Consider the following 18,642-nt stretch of genomic DNA (forward strand, 5'->3'; position numbering starts at 1 on the left):
CAAGAAAGAGGTTGACACTAAAAATATTAATTTGGAAAGTTGCCAGTGTTGAAATAGTATTTAAAACCAGATCACCAGATGAGATTACCTATGAAACGAGCATAACACGAGGCACTACAAAATAAGAAGTAAAGACTAAGAAGTGAAATCAGTGAGATAGAAGGCAGTCAAGAATGTGTGAGAGGCTAGGCATGGCAGCTCACCGCTGTAATTCCAGCACTTTGGGAGGCTGAGGCTGGTGGATCTCTTGAGGTCAGGAGTTCAAGACCAGCCTGAGCAACATGGTGAAACCCCAACTCTACTAAAAATACAAAAATTAGCTGGACATGGTGGTGTATGCCTGTAGTCCCAGCTACTTAGGAGGCTGAGGCAGAAGAATTGCTTGAACTCAGGAGGTGGAGGTTACATTGAGGTGAGATTGTGCCATTGCACCCCAGCCTGGGTGATAAAGCAAGACTCCATCTCAAAAAAAAAAAAAAAAAAAAAAAAAGAATCTGTGTGAATCTGGAACCAAGTGAAAATACTATTTTTTAAGGAAGCACAATCAACTACATTCAATGTTGGGGACAGGTCAAATAAGATGAGGATCACTAAATGTACAATTTACTTGATAAACTAATGTGGTTAATTATCAACCTTTATTTGGATAAACAAAGGTCCCAATATTACCCTCAACCCCTATCCACTGAATTCTGGTCTGTTTCTGTACCATTTATTCCCATCCCTGCACACTATTTAATATGCTTAAAGTACCACTCAAGACTTAGCATTGCTAACCCACATCTCATTTATTGTGGTATAGTACTGAACTGAGTAAGTTACAAAACTAAAACTGAGCCCTAGTATCTACAATACATTAAATTTTCTCAAAATGAAAACAAAACTCACTTTCCAGTCCTTCTCTTGTCTGTTAAGCCACACTGCAAAGTGATTCCGATTTCTGGTGATGTTCCCAGGGCGAGCTTTTGACTAAATCTGTGTAAACTGACCATAATGGTTCCCTTCTACCAACTAATCAGTGAAGTAGGCGACATTTGCAATCCCAAATTAACCAATTCTATAAGATGAATTTAAAAAAATTTGAACTATGAAATACAAAATATACAAAAAAATTCATGACATCCAATGTATTGTTATCTTGTCATGTTTGCCTTTTTTTTGAAGAAATAAAAATCTTAAAGTGTTATGAATGCTAAAATCTCACTCTATCCACAATCCTCTCTTCCCCTTATTTCCATCCTGCCTAGATGCAACCATTTTCCTCATTACTTGCCTGATTAGACTCTCATGGGTGTTTTGGTGTTTTTACTGCATATCACCAATTTTATATATATTTAAAATATTTACATGAATGATATCATGCCATACAAAAGACTACTTCTTTTTTTTTTCTTTTTGAGACGGAGTCTTGCTCTGTCGGCCAGGTTGGAGTGTGGTGGCACAATCTCGGCTCACTGCAACTTCTGTCTCCTGTGTTCAAGCAATTCTCCTGCCTCGGTCTCCTGAGTAGCTGGGATTACAGTTACCTGCCACCATGCCCAATTAATTTTTTTATTTTAGTAGAGATGGGGTTTCACCATGTTGGCCAGCCTGGTCTCGATCTCCTGACCTCAGGTGATCCACCCTCCTCGGCCTCCCAAAGTGCTGGGCTTATAGGCATGAGTCATCTCGCCTGGCACAAAAGACTACTTTTCAAGCAGTTTTAGGTTTATAGGAAAACAGTAAAAAGTATGGATAGTTCCCATATATTCCCTGCCCCCACCCAGGCAGAGCCACCCCCTACAACAACATCCTGTTACCAGAGCGGTACATTTGCCACAAGTGATGAGCCTACATGGGCTACCATTATCATCACCTACAGTTCACAATTTATATTAGGGTTCACTCTTGGTGTTGCATATGCTATAGGTTTTAACAAATGTATAATGATATATATCCATTAGTATCAAACAGCGTTTTCACTGCCCTAAAAATCTTCTGTGCTATCTATTTATCTCCCTCATCCTCAATCCCTGGCAACTACTGATCTTTTTACTGTCTCTATAGTTTTGCCTTTTAAAGAATGTCATTTAGTTGGAAGTACATAATATATAGTCTTTCAGATTGTCTTCTTTTAGTAATATGCATTTAAGATTCTCCATGTCTTTTCATGGCTTAATAGCTCGTTTCTTCTTAGCACTGACTAATATGCCATTGTCTGGATATGTCACAGCTTATTTATCCATTTACTATTGAAGGACACCTTAGTTGCTGCCAAGTTTTGGCAATTATGAATACTACTATTCTGTGTGGACATAAGTTTTGAACTCATTTGGGTAATTACCAAGAAGTGCTATTGCTGGGTCACATAGTAAGAATATGCTCAGTTTTATACTGCCTCTCAAAGTGGCTGTACCATTTTGCTTTCCCAATCAACAATGAATCAGAGTTCCTGTTGCTCCACATCCTCCCCAGCATGTGGTGCTGTTAGTGTTCTGGGTTTCTTTTTTGTTGCTGGTGGTAAAATATATGTAACAATAAAATTACCATCTTAACCACTTTAAACCTTAAGAAAAATTATAGTAAAAAACACATAAGCATTACCATTTTAACTATTTTTAAGTGAGTTCAGTAGTATTAAGAATGTTCATAGTCATGCATCAAATCTCCCAAAACTATCTTCATCTTATAAAACTGAAACACTATATCCATTAAACAACTCCCTATCTCCTTGGCAACCATCATTCCGCTTTCTGTTTCTATGCATTTGTCTATTCTAGGTACCTTGTATAAGCGGAATCATATCAGTATTTGTTTTTTGTGACTGGCTTATTTTTCTTGGCATAATGCTTATGGTTCACCCATGTTGTAATGTGTCAGAATTTCCTTCCTTTTAAAGTCTACATATTAGTCTACTGTATGTACATACACATTTTATTTATCTATTTTATTGATCAAATAATCTTTTGTTTCCACCTTTTGGATATTGCGAATGCTGCTACTATGAACAAGACTGTATAACCATCTTAGTTCCTGCTTTCAATTCATCTGGATATATATCCAGAAGTGGAATTGCTGGATCATATAATTCTATTTTTCACTTTTTGGGAGCCACCATTCTGTTTTTCATAGTAGCTTCATCATTTTAGATTCTTGTCAATAATTCCAAATTCTCCACATCTTCACCAACAGTTATTCTGTTTTTGTTGTTTTTATAGTAGTCATTTTTTTTTATAGTAGTCATCTTAATGGATGGGAGGTGGTATTGTTGTTGTGATCTGCATTTCCTTAATGATTACTGTTGCCGAGCATCTTTTCATGTGCTTATTGGCTATTTTGTATGTCTTCCTTAGAGAAATATCTTTTCAAGCCTTTTGTGCATTTTAAAATAGGGTTGTTAGTTTTTGCTCTTGAGTTTTAGGCGTCTTTATATATTCTGGATACTAACCCTGTAACAGATATATCATTTGCAAATATTTTCTCACATTCTGCAGGTTGTCTTTTTACTACTGATTGTTTCCTTGGCTGCATATCAACTTTTCAGTTTGATGTTGTTCCACTTGTCTATTTTTGTTTTTATAGCTTTAAGTGTCTTATCCAAGAAATCAGTGTCAAGACTGAAGTTATAAAGCCTTCTCTATTTTCTTCTAGTTTTACAGTTTCAGATCTTATATTTAAGTATTTTATCCATTTTGAGTTGACTTTTGCATATAATATAAAGGTCCAATTTCAGTCTTTTGCATGGTGGATATCAAGTTTTCCTGGCAACATTTGTTAAAGGACTATCCTTTCTCCAATGTGTAGTCTTGGCATCTTTGTCAAAGATCATTTGACTGAATATGCCGGAGTTTATTTCTGGGCTCTCTATTCTGCTCCAGTGTTTATGTCTTATGCCAGTACCATGCTGATTTGACTACAGTGGCTTTGTAATATGTCTTTCAGTCAGGAAGCATGAGGTATCCTGCCTTGTTCTTTCTCAAGATTGTTTTGGATATTCAGATTCCCTGTGGTACCTTACAAATTTTAACACTACTTTTCTATTTTTGTAAAAAATGCTGCCATGATTTTGATAGGGCTTGCAATGGAATATTTAGGTTGCTTTGGTTATCATGGACATTTGAACAATATTAAGTTTTCCATGAATGTTGAATTTTTTTCCATTTATTTGTGTCTTATTTCTTTCAGCAATGTTCTGAATACAAGTCTTTCATTTATTTGATTAGGTTTATTCTTAAGTATTTTTTTTTGACACTATTGGAAATTAGATTTTCTTAATTCCCTTTTCAGATTGTTCACCGTTAGTGTATAGAAACACCGCTGTTTTTTTCTATGCTGATTTGGTATCCTGCAACTTTGCTGAATTTATTAGTTCTAATAGTTTCTGTGGAATCTTCACGGTGATTGTGTCATCTGTGAACAGAGATAATTTTACATCTTTGTTATAGATTTGGATGTCTTTCATTTCTTTTTCTTGCCCAACTGTTCTAGCTAGGGCTTCCAGTACTATGTTGAAGAGAAGTGCCATGGGTGAGCATCCTTGTTTTGTTCTGAAAGAATGTTACTCTGTTGCCCAGGCTGTCGTGCAGTGGCAGTCACTTCAGTGACTTTTGAGTCACTTCAGTCTCAAAATCCTGGGCTCAAGCAATCCTCCCTCCTCAGCCTTCCAAGCAGATGGGACTCCATGTGCATGCCAGCATGCCTGGATAGTTACTATCATTTTTCCTTTGTAGAGACAGGGTCTTGCTATATTGTCCAGGCTGCTCTGGAACTCCTGGGCTCAAGTGATACTCCCACCTAGGCCTCCTTCCAAAGCACTGCAATTATATGCATGAGCCAGTACATACTGTCACTGCTTTATTTCTGATCTTACAGGAAAAGCTTTCAGGTTTTCATCAATGAGTATGTCGTTTGCTGTTGGCTTTTCATATACGGCCTTGATTATGTTGAGATAATTTCCTGTATTCCTAGTTTGAGTGTTTTTTATCATGAAAGGGCACTGAATTTTGTCAAAGTTTGGCACGGAACTTTTCCTGCATCAACTGGTATGATTGTGTCATTTTTGTCTTTCACTCAGTCAATGTGGTGTATCATATTGATTTTCATATGTTGAACCATCCTTGAACCCCAGGCATAAATTCCACTCGGTCATGGTATGTGATTCTTTTAATGTGCTATTGAATTTGGTACACTAGTAGTTTGTGGAGGATTTTTACATCCATTTTCCTCAAGGATATTGGCCAGTATTTTTTTTGTTATAATGTTTTTTTCTGGCCTTAGTATCAGAGTAAGGCTGGCCTCATAGCATGAGTTTGGAACTCTTCCATTTTTTGAAAGAGTCTGAGGAGAACTGGTATAATTCTTCTTTAAATGTTTCGTAGAATTCACCAATGAAGCCAATGATCCCGGGCTTTTCTTTGTTGGGAGATTTAAAAATTACTGTTTCAATCTCCTTAATAGTTAAGGTCTATTCAGATTTACTATTTCTTCATGATTGAGTATTGACAGGTTATGTGTTTCAGGAATTTATCCATTTCATCTAGGTTATCCAAGCTGCTCCATACATATCCTTTTGCAATAATCTTTTGTCTACAAAAACACATGACAAGTAAAAACACTGTCTTACAGGAGAAAATACCAAAATATAGATACATAAATAACTGCTCTAAGAGTTCAGTAGAGGGAAGATTCATATGAATTGATGTGATTAGTGAAAACTTAACTGAGTTGTGGAGCTTTAAGTTCAAACTGGAAGCATAAATAAGAAACGGCAAGATAAAGGGGACACTTGAAGGTATTTCCAGGAGAAACCCAACAAAAGCAAATATAGAAAAAGCAGAACTGAATGTTAAATATGAGGTGGGTTCACTTGCCTGAAGTAAAGAGTAAGAGATGAAGTTAGTTGGATGTGGGAGTTATAAACTAAAAAGGTAAGAATAATTTGGTCAAGTATTTTCACATGTATACCTTTACTAGCATCTATGCATCAAACACTCATATATCTGTTAAACCAAATTGAGAGCCTGAAATGCTTAGCTAATTAAGAACTTTTCAGTGCCTCTTAGAGATAACAGGAAGCCACTGAAGGTTTTTGGGTTGACAAGTGAAAATAGCCACGGTCTTCTGGGAAGTTTACTGAAGTAACTACATTCTAGTAGTGGTTCTCATCTGGGATGAGTCTGACACTCAAGGGATATTTGGCAATTTCTGAAGACCATTCTTGGTGGTCACAACAAGGAGGGCAGATATGCTACTGACATCTACTAAGTACAGGCCACAGATGCTGCTAAACATCCTACAGTGCACAGGACACTCCCTCAATCCCAACAAATTATCTGGCCCAAAACATCAATAGTGTCAAAATGAAAATCTTTGCTGTATTCTAATATGAGTTACTTTCATGAGAATTCAAATTAAGTTCAAATATGTTTGAAAAAAACTACACATGAAAAAGGAAACAATCCAAAAGACTAACAGTAGTGAGAATATGAAAGATGACTTTTATTTTTCCAAATTGTTTTTACAATGATGTATTACTTCCATCAAGGGAAAAAATAAAATTGACTTAAAAATTCTGATTTCATCACTGCACAATCTATACATGTAACAAAACTGCACTTGTACTCCATAAATTTATATATAAATACATAAAATAACTTTAAAAATAAAAATTCTAATTTAGTTACTAATTCTAATCAGAATACATTCCTGTTTTCTTTTTAAAAATTTTTCATTTAATTCTCTCAAATACTTACTTAAATGTGACTACATACCAGGCTCTGTGATGAGACTTAAGAATATAGTGGTGTACAAAATAGATAAGGTTCAGGCAGCTTATTGTCTGATGGGAGACACTAACATTGTATAAATACACAAATTATCATCAGTGCTCTTAAGGAAAACAGGAGGGTTTAACTTTCAACTAACTTTTTCAGGGACGGCCTCTGTGAGTAAATGACTTTGAAGCTGTGATTCAAAGGATGAGAAATAACCATATAAATGAAGGAAAGGGAAGAGGATTGAAAGGGCAGAGAAAACATTCTCACAGACAGAGCAGCACGTGTGATGGACTGAAGAGAACACCATGATGTGATAGTGGAATTAAAAGAAGATAAATGAATGAGAGTGTTAAGTAACTAAGGGAGATAGTAGAGTGAGATGTAGGAGAAGTAGACAAGGACCAAATTTGGTATGGCCTCGAAGGTCACAGTAAGGAGTATGGAAGGTAAATGTGGTGAAAAGCTAATGAAGCAGGGGAGGTGTGATTTGATTTACTTTACTTAAAAAAAAAAACCATGCTGGTTATTTTATGAACTGGAGAAAGGCAAACAGCAGAAACAACGTAACCACTTTAGAGATGAGACAATAATGATTTTCTCCAGATTATGACAGTGAGTAGAAAGTTGACAGGAAAGTAAGAATGGAGGTGGACATTAACTAAAGTAATGTCATATTACTTGTCTAAAAGAAACTACTCTTTCCAGGGATGCTCCTGAAGAGGGGTCAAAGGATGTTACCTCTCATGTGATACCCCCACACTCCTCATACCACAGCAGACTGGTTTTGGGAGTTGGAAGAAAGCACCTGACTCAGGAAAAGCCAATCCATAAGCAGGCCAGCAGTAAAAACAATCTGCTTCAGCTTGGGCAGAGCTTATTAGCTCAGTCAGATTACCTCTCTTAGTAATTTAACACAGCATTACATAAAGACTAAGACCGTCAGTAGCTAGGAAAAATAAAACTTAGTAGCTGACTTAGCAGCTGGCAGAGCAGAACTCTGAAAATCCAGGAACACCTGCCACCAAGACAATACTACCTGATGTGTCTTGAATAATATGAGAATTGGTCCCTGAACTTTCCTAACATCCCATCCTATTTGACCTAGTCTGAATAAGGAAGCGTTCCTTCCATTCTTAAAAGCCTAATGCAAAACAAGTCTCCACATGCTGGTGCCTAGACGGCATGCAAACTCGGTGCCCCTTCCCAAATACCACATCTGGCTGTTTATCTGTATCCTTTGTAATATCGTTTATTAAAAAAAAATCAGTAAACACAAGGAAAGTGTTTCCCTGAGTTCTATGAGCCATTCTAGTAAACTAATTGAAACCAAGGAGCAGGTAGCACAAACTCTGATTTATAGCCAGTCAGTCGGAGGCACAAGCCATAACCTGTGCTTGTACTGCAAAAGAAGTGGGGGACACTCTATGGGACTGAGCTCTCAACCTGATGTTATCTCCATAAAGACAGTGTCAGAATTAAATTGAATCAGTGGTCACCCAACAGGTGTCCACTGCATAACTGATTGCTTAGCTTTTGTGTGGGGGAAAACCCCCATACATCTGGTGTCAGTATTGTGTTGAGTGACTGTGTGAAAGGACAGTGTAGGAAAAGGAGCTTATTTTATTTATTTACTATATCTTCTCAAATATAAATGGAATTATAGAATGTGATCTTTTGTGACTAGCTTATTTCAGGCAGTGTAACTTTTTCAAGGTTCATCCATACTGCTGCATGTGTCAGTACAACAGTCTCCCCTTATCTGCAGGGAATGTGTTCCAAGACGGCCAGTAGATGCCTTCAGCTGTAGAGAGTACCGAACTCCATATGTGGTATGTTTTTTCCTATGCTTATATAGCTATGATAAATCTTACTTTATAAATTAGGCACAGTAAGACATTAGTAATTAATAATAAAATGGAACAATTATAACAACATATTGTAAGAAAAGTCATGTGAATGTGGGCTTTCTCTCTAAATATTAATATCTTATTGTATCATATACACCTAGTTTCTGATCACAGTTAACTGCAGGTAACTGGAACTGCAGATAAGGGAGAACTATTATACTTCATTTTTATAGCTGAACAATACTCCATTGTATGAATGGATATATTATATTTTGTTTATGCATTCATCAGTTAATGGGTATTTGGGTTATTTTTTTCTTTTAGTTAGTATGGATAATGCTGCTATGAACACTCATGTACAAGATTTTGTGCAGACATATGTTTTCAATTCTCATGGATTTACATCAAGGAGTAGAACTGCTGGGTCACATGTTAACTGTTTAACTTTTTGAGGAACTGCCAAACTGGATTCCAAAGCAGTCGTACCATTTTACATTCCCATCAGCCATGTATGAGGGTTCCACATTCTCCACATCCTCACCAACACCTGTTATTGCCTATCTTTTTATATACTGCTATCCTAGTGGGTGTGAAGTGGTATCTCATCATGCTTTTGAACTGTGTTTCCCTAATGACTAATGGGGCTGATCCTATTTTTTATTTGTGTATTGGTCTTAATTAAGCTTTCCATCATTTAAAGATAATACAGGAGCTGGGTGTGGTGGCTCACACCTGTAATCCCAGCACTCTGGGAGGCCGAGGCAGGCAGATCATGAGGTCAGGAGTTTGAGACCAGCCTGACCAACACAGCGAAACCCTGTCTCTACTAAAAATACAAAAATTAGCTGGGTGTTGCAGCGTGTGCCTGTAATCCCAGCTACTCAGGAGGCTGAGGCAGGAGAATTGCTTGAACTGGGGAACTGGTGGTTGCAGTGAGCCAAAATGTGCCACTTCACTTCAGCCTGGGTGATAGAGCGACACTCCATCTCAAAAAAAAAAAAAAAAAGATAATATAGGTTAAGTATCCCTTATGTGAAATGCTAGGGAACAGAAGCGTTTCAGATTTTGGGTTTTTTTGGGATTTCAGAATGTTTCTGAGAATAACTGGGAAAAATTATTCACGATATTAAGAAAAAATGTGAACAAATTTAAGGTGTTCAATAAAACAGCTGATCAACAATGAACCCAATTCTATAGATATATTTGTCATAAAATGAACATCTCCACATACTATTAAAAAGTGAAACAAGGAACCAAACCCTCTGCACTATTCTGAAGAGAGCCGGAAAATATTTCATACCTACTAAAGAACCAGAACGATGTAACAATTATTTGAACATCTTAAGATACTATTTTGCTTGTTTTTCTGGACCAGTAACAGCTTAGAGTGGCTAAAAAGCCAGTGTGAAGAGGCAAGACAGGTGGCAAACAGGACAGGGCCATTTAATACAACCAACCAGAGACCACTTAATGTAGGTCATTCAGGATAAAACTACTCAACTAAATAAATTTATGTAACACCTACCTTGAGGAGGCAGAAACACATACTAGAAAAAAACATAATGAGTAGGTATGGGCAAACTAAAGTTTTCATTAAAGAACAGGACACCGAGATAGACTATGATTTACTTTCTAATATTAGATAATATGTCCATCACTGAAACACATTATCTTAGGATTCTGACATTAGTAAAAAAAATTCATGAAATTCCAAGTTTGTCAAAATGCATCATTAATTAAAATGTAATTTACACTAAGTTTAATGTCAATAAAAACTTAGGGCAAAAATGACAGATGACCAAATTCTGTCCAAATAAACAGTAATAGAAAAGAAATCAGCATTTAAAAATTTCTATCTATTTATCTGAGACAAGCTCTCACTCTGTCACCCAGGCTGTGCAGTGGCATGGTCACAGTTCATTGCAGCCTCCACTTCCTGGGCTCAAGTGATCCTCCTGCCTCAGCCTCCTAAATAGGTAGGACTACAGGTGTGTGCCACCATGCTCAGCTGATTTTATTTTTATTTTTTTTGTAGAGACAAGGTCTGTCTATATCACCCAGGATGGTCTCAAACTCCCAGCCTCAGCAATCTTCCTACCTCAGCCTCCCAAAGCAATGGCATTACAGGCACGAGACACTGTGCCTGGCAAAATTTAGCATTTTTAATAATCAACTTAATCTTGTATTACCAATAAATATCTATGACCTTAAATCATTTTCATTCTGGGAACTAAGGAGTGTGAATTATAGTTGTTTTCTAATTATATTTACAATCTTTTGAGAAAACAGTTACAAAATCTTCATAAAGCATTTATTAACCCACTTACAACATAAGATTAAAGAAATGAAGTCATAAACTATTACTTATATGATAATTTGGCTGAAGTATGTGGGAGAAAGCAGGCTTTCAGGTGACTGTTAAATAAGGGGATTAGGAAGCCTTCCCCAATTTGTGTGATGTGGTTTGGATTATGGCACACAGTGGGTACAAGAGGAATTTTGCAAACAAAATGTTATCCTGTCATGGAACATAGGGGTTTACTTGGATGCAATGTATGACTAAGTAGGCTGGCAGAAATAGTAAGAGGTTCCATTTACTCTGCATGTACTTTATGCTAGGCACTGTTAAGCATTTCAAAGGCTTAGAGAGATTAAGTGAGCCTCCATAATTATTAAATGGAGAAACCAGAGTTCAAACCCAGGCCTATGTGACTCCACAGTTCATGTTCTTTTAACTCCTATACTATAAGGCTTTTTACAAGCCTGTATTAATTAAAAGTGACACTCTTGTGTAAAAGAAACAATGATAAACTAAGAGTGGCACTCCAAGTGTGGTCCATGGGCCCCTATGTGGGCTCTAAGACCTTTACAGAGAGTCCACAGGATCGAAACTATTTTCCTAATAATAACACTAACACTTATTGAAAAAAATTTTATTAACATTTGAATTGATAGGGGTAAGACTGCTGGTGCTTTAGAATGAATTAAGACAATGACATCAAGATGCAATAGTAGTCATTGTATTTCACAACTAAAATTTTTTTTTAAAAGTCAGCTCACTTAAAAATGTCCTTGATAAAACAGTTAAAAAATGATCAATTTTATTAAATATTGGCCTTTTCTAATTGTGTGAAAAAACGGAGATTACATATAAGCCACTTCTGGAACATACCAATTTCTATTGTAGGACAACTGTCTCAAGGAAAAAGTACTTGTGCAACTGAGTTGTCAACTGAACTAGCCACTTTTTTCGTGGAACACTATTTTTACTTGGAAAAAAAAAACGACGGACAGACAAATTATTGTTATTCAGACTTAGGGGCTGGAAGATGTTTTCACAAAAATGAGCAAAGTGAGTCTATGACTTCAAGGATAACAATTCATAGCATTTATTGCTAATGATAAAATTTCAGCTTCCTCTGAACTTGCCCCAGAAGCATGGTAAAAAAAGAAAATTGAGCTTTTGAAAGAAAGTTAGAATTTTAGAAAATCTGCATCCATTACTGTGAACTTGACAGATTCTCAACACTTAAAATTTTTCTGAGCTGTATGGTTAACAATAATCGTGAATTTCTTATTGAATAATAAAACATGCTAGCATTTGGAAGATCTGCACAACTCAATGACATGCTTTCCAAATGATCCAATGCATGATGTTACAAAAAGCATCAGTAAAAGATGGTTTGTAAAAGTTATGTCTGAAATGCAAGACAGACCAATAGATTTTAATGTAACAGTGTAAGAAAATTTCACTCATTTGGCTTCAGGTTCTACATTGCAACTAATCTCTAAGAAACTATCTCTTGTGAAGTTACGGTGTAGTATCACATAATCTCCATGATGATCCTGAAAAGCCTATGAAAACACACATACCTTCCTTTTTCAACTGCCTATCTGTGATATTCTTCACATACTTTGACCAAGCGTATCACAAAAGACTGAATGCAGAAATAGATGAGAATTCAGCTGTCTTAAGCCAAACATTAAGACTTGATATAAATGTTCAACATGGCCATTATCCTCACTGCGTATTTTAGATTTTGAAAATGTCCTTATTTTATAGGTGCCAATATAAAGATAGTTCTCATGTTAACTATACAAAAAGGGAGAACTCCAACCCTGTCTGTTACCAAACCTAAAGGAAAGCACAGAAAACAAACTGTGTTTCCTAGTGTTTAAAAGTCCACAAGTGATACACAATTTCCAAAAACCTCTCTGAGAAAAAAAGGAAACATTTACTGAATACCTAGTATACCCCATGGACTATGCTAGGTGCTTTCACCTAAAACCTTTAGGCATTAAGGGTGAAAGAAGTTAAATGGAGGAAATATGGTACAGTACAAAAAGAACAAGACTCTGACACACCTGAATTAAAATCATTCCCTTGAATGTTATCCTATTAAATCGAAAGCACAAGTTTCTTCCAGATTAACTTAATAATTGCTATTTACACGAATGAGAGAAATGTGAATACAGTTAAAAGCATATACAGTAGGTGCTCAAAAAGTTCCCTTCAATCATACTCCTCTCTTCTGTTCCAAAACTAAATCAGGAAGTACCAAAATCAGCGATCAAGGTTAAATTTGATGATATGCTCTTCTTTCATTCATTATTATGGGCCTCAGATAGATGAATGCTGCTCCAGAAAACATTTAAAAATATTTTAAGGCCCCACATCCACTATCAGGTATTAGAAATCAATGTTTAAAAACCATCTATGCATTTTTTTTCTAAAGTAACTTCATTCTTGAAACCTAAATCACTCCTACAATTATTCTCAATCTTGTATATTCATTTGACATACTTAGTGACTATGAAAATAAGGGCATCTTGGTGTCTCCAAGAAAACTATCAATGAAACAATTCTGAAACTGGCTGCTTTGTAAATCAGGAAAGCTGGCAGGAAACACAAAAACAATCATTTAATTCCTAACTATATTTCTATCAGATATTTCATATTATCACATGCTTGGACTATTATGCGAAAAATTAGACAGTAGTTATTTTAAGTATAGTAAATATGTTCCAAGATTTGTGGTGAGAGAGATCAGTCTCTAAAAGTTAACAAGACTTAATACCTTAACAATGCTTTCACTCTGTACACTTTAACAAATCGCCAAGGCTCTTTCAAAACAACGAAACAGCTGATCAATTTATTAAACTCTTCCCAACCAAGCACCTTTTTTTAGTCCAAACTGACTTCATATTTTATGTTTGTGTGGATAATCACAAGTTTCGAATTATGTAGCATTTTAATATTCTTTTATATTTAGAGTAAGTTGTGTTTTTAAAAGATCTAGCTATATTTTATGCTCTATTTGAACCTAGACACTCAGAACTTTCAGGTTTCAAGTATGCAGGTTTATTAGGAAATCTACGAGAAAATTCCCCTCTACTTTTAAAAACACAAATTGCATGAGTTTAATCTACTTTATCCTGACAAATTTTTAATTTGAAGTCTGGTCACTATCCATTTCTTGTGTTGCACTGTATATCCTCTTTTCTCTGGTGACTATTCTCAAACTAACACTGGGGATCTTCTACCACACTGTAACAAGCAGCCATGCCTTGGTGGATATCATCTGATAGTTCCTGAAAATTATTTTAAATGGATACTCAACAAATGCCTTCTTTGATGCTTTTGTCTTTCAAGAAACTTAACATGACCACATTTTAGAGGAGCCAGAATGGTAAAGAATGGTAGGAACAAATACCAGATTGAAATCTATGAATAACTTTCAACTCTAACACTCAGAAATTATAACTTTAAAAGGATCAATAATTCGGTGTGTCTAAACTGCCCTTTAATGAGCAATTACATCTCTCTGTATTAAAACCTTTCCCTATTAATTGTTCAATGTAACCAGTTATACACCAGAGAGAAAAAACAGCCACTGCAAATAAGGGAGTAAGAGAATCAATTATAATGAATCCTATTAAATCCCTTCCCTCCCCACAAACAGAAAAGCTTGGAGGTGATAAAACACTCAGAGAATTGCCAGGCATCTTCCTAACATTATCTATTAATCTTCACAACACTCATGAAGCAGATGCCAAGTACCTCTAGTTTTACAGATGAAAGAACCGTAAGACTAAGCGATTTCCCCCAAGGTCATATACAAAGTTAGTGATCAGATTAAACTAAACTCTAGGACTTTGCACTCTTCATCATTTCTAATCAAATAAACTGTTAGATCAAAATATGCTACAATTACCTCTCCCTAAATGCTGTTCTCTGTACATGGGCTGTTCCAATAAGGTAGCCCCTAGCCACATGCGGCTATTAATCACTTGAAATGCAGCTAGTCCAAGTGGAGGTATGCCATAACTGTAAAATTATGGATTTTGAAGTATAAAAGGAATAATATAAAACATGTCAATTATTTTACACAAATTAGATGTTGCCATGGTATTTTGGATATACTGGATTAAGTTAAATTCATTGGACAGCACTGGTCCATACTTCTTTCCAAAGACCTCCCATGGAATAGATGTCATCATGAGATCTAAATCAAAAAGCAATTATTTTCTTAGAATTTGCTGTATTGTACATACACAATGTAACACAATGTAGTAACCATACCTAAAGGGTGATAAGTGTTTAGAGAGATACAGGCATATATGTAAGTAACAAATACACAAAATAGAGCACTGTAGTGCTCTCCAAGTATAAAAAAGGATGCTTCTATCTCATTACAAGTATACGTGATTTTGAGTAAGTCACAGTGTGGACAATGTAGGCCTTTCCATTAGAGTCATATGTTATTTCCTTAGGTGGAAAAGTGAAAATATTCCTACTCCTAATGTACACACAAGGATTTCAAAGTCACCGGAGGACAACCATAAGGCACTATGAATTTCTAAACAATAAACAAACAAACAAAAAAAAAACAAACCTGGCTAACGTCAATATATACTTATTTTTTTAAAGTCACACATCACAATATTCGTGTAATACAGACTAGGCCCTTAATCTGATTTTGACTAAAGTGCTGACAGATATGCAGTAAGAGGAAACATCAATTTAAAAAATAAGGATAACTTCAGAAAGCCAAGCAATTCCATAAAAGGTTGAACCTAAGTTTCCATATGATCTAACAATTCTATTCCCAGGTATATAGCCAAGAGAAATAAAACATATGTCCATACAAAAATGTTCTTAGCAGTATCATGTATAATAGCTAAAAAGTGGAAACAATGAAAATGTCCATTAACTGATGAATGGATAAGTAAAATGTGGTATATCCATGAGCTGGAGGATCATTCGGCCATAAGAAAGAATGAAACACTGATACATTCTTGTTACAACATGGATACAGCTTGAAAACATTACACTATCTGAAAGAAGCCAGTTACAAAAAAGTACAAATTGTACAATCCCATTTATATAGAATGTCCAGGATAGGCAAATCTAAAAAGACACACTGGTTGCCTTGGGCTAGGGTGGTTGGGAATTGGAGACTGACTGTTAATGAGCACAGGTTTCTTTTTGGGGTGGTGATAATGTTCTAAGATTGATTGTGGTGATGGCTGCAAAACTATATGAATACACTAAAAAGCCACGTTAGGTGGGTGAATTGTATCCTATGCGAATTACATCTCAATGAAGCTGCTAGAAAAATGAAGCCAGAAATGTAGAGGAAAAAAGAGTTACAGGGATCTGCCAAGCACCTAATTGCTATTTTTCTGGATTCTGTAATTTTGTGGTACTTACCAGTTTTTAAGTTTCATCATTTGAGATTTTTTCTCATTCTAAGTAAATATGCGTATTAATAGAAAACATTTTCACCATATTCTTTCATAACCAAGTAAATTTACTGAAAATCACTGTTATTTAAGCTCATTTTTATGGCATGCGAATTATCTCAATAAAAAAGTTATACTTTTGCATTAAAAAAAAGGGATCACAACGATAATGTTAACCTTAAAAGAATCACAGAATTAGCAGCCCTGGACACTTAGTAGTCCCTCAAATTACGAAATCCAGTAAAACAGCATAAACTACTTTCAAGATAATATTAACAGGTTTGTGAAAAGCCCAAAAAAATCTTAGTCAAGCGAATGCTCACGTTGAGAAACATGCCATGGGAAGTTGAAGATTTCACTACGAAAACGTACCGAGGAACAGCATAAAAAAATACTGCTTGGCCGGGCGCGGTGGCTCAAGCCTGTAATCCCAGCACTTTGGGAGGCCGAGGCGGGTGGATCACGAGGTCAAGAGATCGAGACCATCCTGGTCAACATGGTGAAACCCCGTCTCTACTAATACAAAAAATTAGCTGGGCACGGTGGCGCGTGCCTGTAATCCCAGCTACTCAGGAGGCTGAGGCAGGAGAATTGCCTGAATCCAGGAGGCGGAGATTGCGGTGAGCCGAGATCGCGCCATTGCGCTCCAGCCTGGGAAACAAGAGCGAAACTCCGTCTCAAAAAAAAAAAAAAAAAAAAAAAAAAAAAAAAAAAAAAAAAAAAAAAAAAAATACTGCTTGACCACTTTCCCTAAAAGCTAAACTCGTGATTAAGATGCAGAAAGGAAGTAGTTAAAAAAAAAAAATCTATTTACCTAAACTCTTAAAGCTGAAGGGAAGAAGTCTTCTATCAAAAATTTCAGTGGGGTGTGTGGGTATGCTTGTATGCATGTGTGTTTAACCCATACACCTTATGTAGACTGAGAATCTCGGGAGCAGCTGTATCTAAGACAATGAAGCTTTTTTTTTTTTTCTTTTTAAATAATCAAACGTGATGGTGCCATTCCTTAGCCCACCCCATCCCCCACTACCACCACCAGCAGGTGGAGGGAAAGGATACTGTAGACTAGAGGATGACAGCTTTGTATAACCCTTTGGACTTTATATGTAAGAATGCAGCTGGTGGTCTCCTCTCAAGAGGGGGTAAAGAGATTTGTGGACAAGCTGAAATAAGGGGTATCCTTTGCCTGGAAGAGGGCACACCGTGAGCCACATCTTGAATCAGCTATATCCAGAGTAAAACACAGGCCGCTGGAAGGCACTGTAAGCATCACCAGGATGGCCTCTCACGCCGGGGGTGTTTTTTTCAACGGAGAAGTTGACTCCTGTAGTTTGGATATTGGGGGGAGGCAGGGGTAAAGCGGGAGTCGGGAAGACCAGAAAAAATGCCTTTAAGTGGAGACGCCTCGGGCCTCGCTGAGGAAGTTCAGAGCCCCACTCGGTAGCCACACGCTCACCCTCCCACCCCCACCGCCCTCCTTCCCGCGGCGCCAGACGTCGGTGCCCTAGAGAGAGCAGGAATCTCCGCCGCTGCCTGGGAGGGGGCCGCGGCCAGGCTGGGGCAGCGCCGGCCGCACACGCACGCCTCCTCCGCACGCGTAACGCCGCGCCCGGCCTCCCCGCCGCGCGGCCCGGCCCGGCTCCTCGCACCCACGCCGGGCCGGCTCCGCCGGGCAGGCCTAGGCCGCGACGGCCGTACCCGGGCACCTCGCTTCCAGGCAGAGGCGGAGCAGGCCCAACATAAACTTCCCGGCGCCTTAGCAGAGGCGTCACGGACGGGCCGGCCCCCAGCGCCATTCCCCGAGGCCCGGAGGCGGCTCCCGCCCCTACTCCCCACACGCGGGGTCCCGGCGGAGACCGGCCCCAGGCCCACGGCCCCCACCTCTCCGGCGTCGTCCCCGAGTTTACCTCCAAGTCGCGGCCTTTGTTCTTGAAATTCTTGAGCCGTTGGTTGTCCAGTTTCTCGTTGTCCGCCATGGCCGGGCCGGTGATTCCTTCCCCCGCCCGGGCCCCGCGGGATCCGCCCCAACCACCGCGCCGCACCGACACTCCCAGGAACCCGGCCGCCGCCTGAGCTGCTGTGCCCGCCGCGCCGCCGCTTCCTTCCTCCTCTCACCTGCCTCCGCCGCGGCCTTCTCCTCTCCCCGCCCGCCCCCCCGCCCTAACCCCAGCGCGACTGCAGCTCCGGCAAAGACAACTGTGGGGTCGGGCGGCGGCAACGGCGGCGGAATGTGCTGCCGGCTGAGAGGGGGAGGAAGCCTCGCTCTGAGGGCCCCGGCGCTGCGGCCACGCCCA

The 18,642-nt window shown here is 38.1% G+C and overlaps 1 protein-coding gene across 2 annotated transcripts in view; it reads right to left on the reverse strand.

The window, feature by feature from the left end:
* Nucleotides 1-18,389, reverse strand: part of KPNA4 (karyopherin subunit alpha 4) — a 66,554-nt gene extending 48,165 nt beyond the window's left edge. The window contains exon 1 of one of the 2 annotated variants that reach the window (XM_021669524.2): nucleotides 18,256-18,389. In XM_021669524.2, coding sequence (XP_021525199.1) covers nucleotides 18,256-18,324 — 69 coding nt within the window. In that variant the 5' untranslated portion in view covers nucleotides 18,325-18,389. Of the gene's footprint in view, nucleotides 1-17,550; nucleotides 17,584-18,255 lie in introns of those variants that run through there. The other variant, XM_064378875.1, reaches the window with a different exon arrangement.
* Nucleotides 18,390-18,642: the final 253 nt, after the last annotated feature.

The sequence above is a fragment of the Aotus nancymaae genome, unplaced genomic scaffold, assembly GCF_030222135.1.
Source record: "Aotus nancymaae isolate 86718 unplaced genomic scaffold, 86718_ANA_hifiasm-v0.15.2.pri h1tg000019l, whole genome shotgun sequence".
In the NCBI taxonomy this organism is placed as follows: Eukaryota; Metazoa; Chordata; class Mammalia; order Primates; family Aotidae; genus Aotus; species Aotus nancymaae.